The 8,404-nt window shown below is 38.7% G+C and overlaps 1 protein-coding gene across 1 annotated transcript; it reads right to left on the bottom strand.

The window, feature by feature from the left end:
* Positions 1-2,754: 2,754 nt before the first annotated feature.
* LOC104489241 (SUMO-specific isopeptidase USPL1-like) lies at positions 2,755-8,060 on the bottom strand (the record flags this gene model as incomplete). The annotated part of the gene is given in 5 exon segments (XM_010131384.1): positions 2,755-4,643; positions 5,827-5,987; positions 6,621-6,746; positions 7,979-8,003; positions 8,006-8,060. Coding segments are annotated over 5 exon segments (2,256 nt in total), but the record flags the coding sequence as incomplete, so codon positions are not given.
* Positions 8,061-8,404: the final 344 nt, after the last annotated feature.

The raw sequence follows: 8,404 nt of genomic DNA, 5'->3' as shown, positions 1-8,404 counted from the left end.
CTCCTCCTCAGGCTGCCCTATAGCGTTCTACATCACGCCAACCCCAGACTCGCTGCTTCACTCACCCCTAGGTCTGTGTCACGTCCCAACCCAGCGGTGAAGGAAATCTCACTTCGTAGCTGCCCGCAGCTGCAATCCAGTTGGTCACAGACAGTAGCTACCCACGAAGGCAGCTCCCCACTGCTTGGGGAAACCTCTGCCACAAGTAGATGGCATTGGGAGAAACACTGCTTTTTAGTGGTTTGCATATATAGAAACCACTGGCTGAAAAACTCAGGAAAACCCTGTCACCCCCCTCAAGCCCTGCAGAAGCACCTATTTTATTCACTGATAAATCAAACTCTTATTTTGGACTGGATTTTTTTTTTAAGGGAACTCACGAACAGGCAAACATTTCTCCCACAGTACACCAGCACTTTACATTCAGAATCTATCCATTTGTTTTCTATTGTGACATTACCTATTACAACATTTAAACCAAAGAAGGAGCTCAAGTTCATTTCAAAGACTTGTATTTCAAGAATGAAACCATTCATTGTCTGAAGTGCCAGTCTGATAAACATGTACGTAATTGCAACAGAAATAGCTTCCCAAAGTGAGTGTGGCACCACTGAGTTTTTCAAACGCTTTTTGAATCTGGTTCAAGCAATCCAAGTCCATTTAAATCTGCAGCTATGCCTTGCAGTATCAATTACCGTCAAGTGCACCTATTGGAAGAGAGAGACTGAGGACTTCGTTTTGAACCTGGGATCTGAAACAATGAAAAAATGCAAAATACCTCTAAAAATGGCTGAAACAAGGACTTGCTGATAAAATCCTTGTTATTTCTGAGAATGAGAAAAACATACAGCTAATTTAATTTAGCATATAATACCCTCAGATCTTAGTCTATGAATTCAAAACCCACACCCTTCTAGCAAAACAAAAGTGATACAAATCCAGAACCAACACGATGCGAATCCCTCTGCTTACTCACTGCTGTCTTGCCCTATTTTCCTTTACTTTCTGTAATGCCTCTCCTTGGCACTCTCACACAGGGGCAGGGGTGCACTGCTCTAGCCATGAAAAGCTCCTCGTGACAACAGTAATGGGCGTTAACTTACAGTTAACTTTAATTCTTAGAAACCTTTCTTTTATTAGTGAATTTGCAGTTATGAATAACTAAAAGTTACATCTGCTATCTTCGTGCTGCAACCCCTGACCCAAATCTTATTACTTTTACTTAAAACATAACCTGGTTCAGAAGAATACTCTGCCGAATTACATTTTCAGTTGCACAGGATAAAATCTCAGTATGTGCTGTAATTTTAAATAGGGAAATTTCCACTGTGATTCCATCCTTCCTTGGATCCAAGGGCTGTATACATCAGGGTGAGCTTGCGTTGCGAAAAGGGGGAAATAAAACCAGTCTCAAAAGGCTGACATCAAATATGCAAGACAAGCAAAATTGCGGGCACAAATAACGACAGTTTATTTACAGAGCAACATTTACAAGTTCTGTTTTCATTGTCATTGATAAAGGAACTGCAGGTTTATCTATAGCTTATTGACCAGAGAGACAGCATAGGTCTGATACTGAAGAAGCTTACAATCCGTCTGTTATAGCCTAGCTACTTGGTAAAATAAGCTCGTTAATGCACAAAGAGTGCATTAGGAGTAAGTCAAATGGTGATTACAACCACACAAAATACACCCAGGCAGAAGAGTGTCACTCGGCGTAGGCTGAGGTAGAATCTTACCTACAGGGTGTCCCCAGTGGAGGTGTGGACAGGGGAAGCGAATTCGTCAATCTGTCCATCAGTATGGTTCCAAGTCTTCTCCTGTCCCAATTTGGGGTCGACATTGGGGCAATATTTATACCTAGTTTTTTTACACTACATCATTGTAATGTATGTTTTTTACATTACATCATTGTGTGTGGGGGCAACTGTACACAAGCTTATCGCTTATGTTAATGGCACAAAGTCCATAAATTTACACCTGCACAGGTGGAGGTAACAGCTCATTTTGTTCAGGATGGAAAACTGGAAGAATGAAACCACCAGGACATGCAAATAACACCTAACACCAGATATGGACCTAGAGATAGTTGTAGTTCCGATCATCACCTCGCCCAGTGTCAAATTGTATTGACAAAGAGCTCGCAGGCATCCAGCCTGCATAGCGTACATGTCTGACGTGACTTGGACTTTGTGCTGGGACTGTCCTCTCTACAGCTTGAAGAACAGTAATTCTGAAAAGAGTAGAGTTCCCAACAGAATACCAGTCTTAAGTTCAGTGTTGTAAATGGGCTTTGTATCAAAGGATGCCAATATCCATAATAACAGAAGATAATTTATTTTTAAAATGTCCGACAAAGTAAATTCAGGAGTTGGGTGATCCTGTACAGTAAGTCAGTGCTACTTAAATAATACTTCTTACACCATTACATCATCAAGACTACTTAGGTTTATTATTTTTTAAACTCAGTAGAATATGGTTAAGTTTTCCATATTAAAAGCAGCAAAATTAAGACTCATAAGAGCTTTTAATTAAAAGTCGTCATATCTGACAGCTAAAACGACTGCTTGTCAGAAAAATAAAATGCATTAAAACCTTATTTCTCTGCTGTAATAAAATTTTAAGAAAAAAAACCCCTCAAATGTAAATTGTTCAAGTACAGCCAGTGTGCAACTAAACTAGGTAGAAAATATTATAGTGCTTTGTTTCAAAATATACATATTGAAAAATACTTAAAACCAAGAAACCAAGTATTCACCAAGTTTCAAACAGAGTTTCATCAAAATGAGGTAAATCTACGTCACCTGCCATTGAGCTTGGTGCTGAAATGGAGAATAGGTCTTCGAGGATATCCTCCCTTGTTGGACTTTCAAAATCAAGTTTTTTCACACTGGGTTTGCTTATTGTATGGAGTTCTGAGTTACTGTCCTTTACAGGACTGTAATAATTGTGGTCCTCACTCGTCACTGCTGCATGTGGCACACTGCTCTTCTCGTCGGACACCGCTGATGCAACACTGCTATCCACCATTTCCATATACATACATTCATCTTCACTTTTTGAAGCCTCTAAAGAAGCAACAGTTGAAGTAGGGGACAGTAGTTCCGCTAGTATTTCATCGCTGTTCTGGCTAGCACACCCTGACAGAGAGTTCGCATTGAATTCAGATTCATTATCTCCGACATCAATCTGACACTGCAGTTCCCTTAGAAAGCTCTGCAGTAATTCACTGTCATTGTGAGAGTCAGTCTGTGATGGGGTGCTTACATCTCCACTCACAGGTTTTTCATGTTTCATCTGTTCCACTGCTATCCTATCCAGTGAAGCCAACTTCTTCTTTTTAGCATTAAGTTTCTTTAATAGTTTCAGGCGAAGTTTTTTTGTTTTGTCACTCTCTGACTCTTCCGCCTTCCCAGGGTTACTGCTAGGTGAATGGAACTGAGTCACTTTACCTGAGGCACCCAATGTACTTCCTGACTTATTCCAGGTTGGACCTGCAGTAGTGGCATGACTTGCTGCTAGAAGACGAGTGCTTTGAGAAACTCCTTTGAAATTTGATAAAGGATGGGTCTTATTACTCTGAGAAACTACTGCCTTTGGGGTCTCAGTCGTTTTGTTGGTACCTCTGCTTTGAAATCCACCAAAGTTACTTGCTCCCTTAACTGGCAACCACACTTCACTTATTTTTTGCATTGAGGGAGTTTTGCAGCTTCTCTCATTCTTGAGAGCTGAGGCACTTGAAGGCATAAAAGAAGTATTCTTGCTTAATAATTTCTTTACCCAGCTTCCTACAAATCCTCTCTTTTGGTCTTTGTGTGAAGGCTGAAAGGAATTACTGGCAGCAGAAGAACTGGCACCCTGAGAATTAATGACAATTTTGCTTGCATCTTTCAAGTCAGCTGATCTTTCTGTAATATTCTCTACTGGTGACAACTTCTTGCTTAACTGTAGTTCTGAATTTAATCCATGTTGTCTGTTAGGTAAATTAGTTCTGTGATCTGCTCTTTGAGCACGTGATGAGTCAGATGGGTCAGGGTTGTGGTTTTGGGGCACAAGAGGAGTAATCATTGCTGGTAAGCAAATGGGGGAATTTTCATATAACATGCATTTATTGTTCACAGCTAAACTAGTTCCTGCAAACTCTCCTCTACAGGGAGTATTAGGTGGAAAAGCTGATTCCTGGTGTTGCGGTGTGGCCACTTCAACAAGAAGGTTATTTCCCACCACCTGCGCATTCAGCAGCGACTTACTTTCTGAGTCAACTCTAATTTCCTCAAGCATTAGTGTTACAAGATCATCATGTGCCAGATTTTCTAAACCGTGATGAACATCAGTACTTTCATCCTCAGCTACTTGCTGCTGTTTCCTATCTGGAGTTCTCACAGAATCCTCTTTGTGATGTTCTGCAGGTATTTTGTCTACAGCAGTATCAGAACCACAGTGCAACATTGTGGAATTTGATTGTACATTATTAAGAGGAAAATCTTCAATATTTTTACTCTGGAACTGTGAATTCAGTTCTTTTGGCACGTGGCATGTTTTCTTTTCCCAGATAACAATATGGATCTCTGAAGAAGGAACTTCAAATCTTTGACGTCTCTGGCAATACGGCCCCTTTAAATCATCACATTCAAGCCAAGTTCCTGAAAAATAAATAGCAACCAGTGTAGGGAGACTCAGAGATTTTCAAAACTGAAGTCACTATCTCCAAACACTTGTCAAAAATTATTAACCCGTTATCTGGACGGGCAGAAAACAAAGGGGTTTTTCTCCATTATTTATTACATCACAGAAAACTGGGATATTTCCACTGTAAAAAGATCACCCATGAGCAGAATTTGCAGCAATATTATTACAGGTCAGAGCAGGTCAACGAAAAAACAAAGCTAGGGTTTTGTTTCTTTTTTGTTGAGCTAATGATGCCGACATCTTGTCTGAGAATACCCACGCAGATATGAGGGAAGAATTAGCTCTCAAATTACATTTCTCTGTAGACCTTTACATATCCTGGGTGGGGGGCACAGGGGCTTAAGAGAAACTGCTCATTTTAATAATTTACCTCACCACCTGCAAACTGTTCACAGATGACGAACAAATGTTCTACAGCTTTAAGAACTTAAAAATAGATATATATGACATATAGGATGTTCCTAACTAGGCACTTCCCAGCTGCTTCCTCTTCCTATTTCTCCTTAAACTCTGGCAGTATAATTTCGGCAATTTTCACGTTGTCAAAACACTTGATAAAACTGCACCCATTCTCTCTTCAGAAGTGTAAGAATCAAAATACCAACTTTTCACCTTCTCTGATTATGGAGTTCCTATGAATAGCACAAACATCATACCATTACTAATGTTTCTAATATGGATTTGTGCCTCCCACCCCTCAGGTGCAGTAAAGTCTTGAAATGAAAAGAAACTTCATTGACACTGGTCTTTCCATAGGTTCCCTCACTTCCAGCCAAGAGTGGATTAATAAGTGGCTTCAAAACAACCAATACCATCTGTCCCACAGCCGTGCTCAGCCTGGGTTTTTTTCCTTTTACAAAATTATGAAGGGAAACAACTCTACTCAAATAACTTTTGCCAATGATTACAGTGTAGGGCAGAACACGGCTGAACAAATCAGTTAAAGCAAAGTGAAACCTTCACCCTGAGTAACAAAGTTCCCACAGTTATTCACAATAATTTTAGTATGAAGTTTAGAACGCAGGAATGAAGAAATCATTGTCATTACATAAGGACTGTTGAGACTACTGCAGCAACCCATAAAACAGTATTTGATGGAGATTCATGAAGTATTATAACAGAATTTATGGTTCTTACCATCAGGATTCAAAGACCACGTTACGAAGTGCTCCTTATCCGTCTGATACTGAACAACAGATGTTATCTCATAGGCGTCATCTTCAAACTGAAATGAATAGTTCTTCAGGTTGTTATGTGGCAAGCCTTCTACGAAATGTAGCATTAATACTGAGGGTACTCTATTTAATAAAGAAACAGTTTATTACGACTAAATAGTAGCACAAGTTCCTAATGAAAAAGTAAGGCATCTCAGAGCACGTAGCTCTGCTCCTGCTGTTCTACTTCCACAGAGGACTCTTCAGATTGCACAGCAGTCAAGTGATAAGTATACCCCAACTGATTTGTCCATTTGGTTACAGACTGAGGTAAAAACCAACACCATATAATGGATTTGGGGACTGGAGAAAAGGTGAAAAAAACATGAGACAGCTGTGGACCACAGTATGAAAGGACATTGTTCCCGTCATAGTAGTAAATAGATGATGGAACAACAGTTTTATCCCCCAGTGGCATGGGTTGTGAAAAGGTTGACGTTGGACATCAGTTGTCTATATTTACTACCTGGCAGTATTTATGACCTGGCTCAAACACGTGTGCTAATCAGCATGTAAAACACTGCTCTATGTTTCATGTTTATTAAACACTATTTGTCATTTCAGTATTTAAGAAGGATCTAAAATCTTAACAAATGAATATTTTTCAGTGTTTAAAGTTTAGAATCTTTGTAAATCCAAAATAGTAGTTTTGAAAGTGGTATGTTCAATAAATGAATTTTACGTACTTTATTTTCAAGTTCACATATTAAAACTTACTTTTCCAAAATCATCTGTCTTCTTTGAGATCTATCATTACAGTTATTACATGGTCCAACATGAATAGCATTAAGTGGATGCCAATCAGGGATTATATTTGTGAACGTCGTTAGTGTTTTCCTAAATCTGGACACACACACATAAAAAAAAGCATAAGCTGAGTTGCTGATCAGAAAACAATATATACACACTCTTTAACAGGAGGGAAAAAATTATAAAAACATTATGATAAAGCCAAATTCTGTTCATGTTCATGTAATTTGTGTGAATTCCACTATGACCGTATCACATCCAAGTCAGCACTGAATTCAGTTCTGCCAAACAGTGTCACCCACCACTTGTTTTCAGCAGTTCTGTGGCCTTCAGTTTCACATTATCAGCCCTTTCTCCCTTAGCATGTTACCTGTGTTTCCCTTCCAAGACAAGACAGAGTTTGTACCAGGATCTGCCTAATTTACTAACCAATACAGAATCTCAAGGAGAGAAGGAAGCAGTAACAAATTACCTCAGAATCCATGTTATACAAAGTCTTGTTTTCAAAAAACAGTACATTCAGAGGAGAGATTACACAGAGGTTATATTGTACAGGAATACAATGTACGGGATATTAAAGTGAAATAACATAGTTTCTTCATTCATTAGCCACAGAAAGGACTTCCTTTATATTCAATCTAACCTAGATTTTTGTACTTTGAAAAAAAAAAACAAAACAAACCCACAGTATGTGACAAAGGCTCTTGAACATACCCTAATAACCAGGACTACACATTAGCTGGCAGTACCACAGATAGCATTGATCTCATCTCACTTGGAGATCTAGAATTTTATTGCATAAACCTAAAATAGTGGAGAGAAATAGGTATTTTTCACGTAAGGAGAGCTGTCTGATGAAGGTGTCTCTTTTTCTTCTGACTCTAGCTTGTTCTGCAGCTACACAGAACTAAATCAATGCTTAAGAAATTACTTCCCTGCAATACTATTTTAAAATAGATAGTGTGAGAGAATCTCCAATTCTTTGAAATCCAAATGAGTATTACAGATATTCTTCAACAGCAAAAGTGTACTAGGCATATACTCTTTAGAACCATAACAATTTGTATACTCTCATCAGACTGAGCGTGGCCAGAGACTCGCACAGTTGCCTATTACTTCTTTCTTAATTAAGTGATAACATGGTTTCCTCAGACATGACATAGCAGTAACTATTTGCAAATGGTAGCCTAAAAAACCAGGTCACATGAAACTTCACTGACAAGCTTAAGCTGTACAAAACCTGGAGATATGAAGAAATATATATGCAGATTTAAAAAGGTAAGGTACAACAGTTATATAGAAGCTACTTAAAATAAAAATCTCACCGGTCCTGGTATTTGTAGCCACAACACAGACATTCAAACTTCCATGAAAATGAATGCAAGAATAGTTTCTCAGCTTGCTGATCTAGTTGTAAGAGTAGAGGAAGTGCAAACACTGGACTCTCCTTTTTACCTTCAAAGATGGGGTAGAAAAAACAGTCACTTGAGTATTTGAAATCAACTCTCAGTACTTCAAAAAGGAAGAAGAGGAACTTATTGCTATGATTTGAATTCTAGTTATCCCTTCTAATTCTCACAGCAAAGTGACTGATTCACGTTGTTAGGTTGTTATCAATGACAATGTCATGACTACAGCATAGTTACAAAGATGGGAATACATTTTCTAGAAAGTCAAAACCAGTCAGGGGACAAAACAGCTGATCACACTGTATATGCGCATATCACCAATATAAATTATTTAATTTTATT

The sequence above is a fragment of the Buceros rhinoceros genome, unplaced genomic scaffold (assembly GCF_000710305.1).
Source record: "Buceros rhinoceros silvestris isolate BGI_N320 unplaced genomic scaffold, ASM71030v1 scaffold3372, whole genome shotgun sequence".
Taxonomy (NCBI): Eukaryota; Metazoa; Chordata; class Aves; order Bucerotiformes; family Bucerotidae; genus Buceros; species Buceros rhinoceros.
Note: the sequence above shows the minus strand (reverse complement) of the source record. Positions and strands in the feature narration are given on the sequence as shown.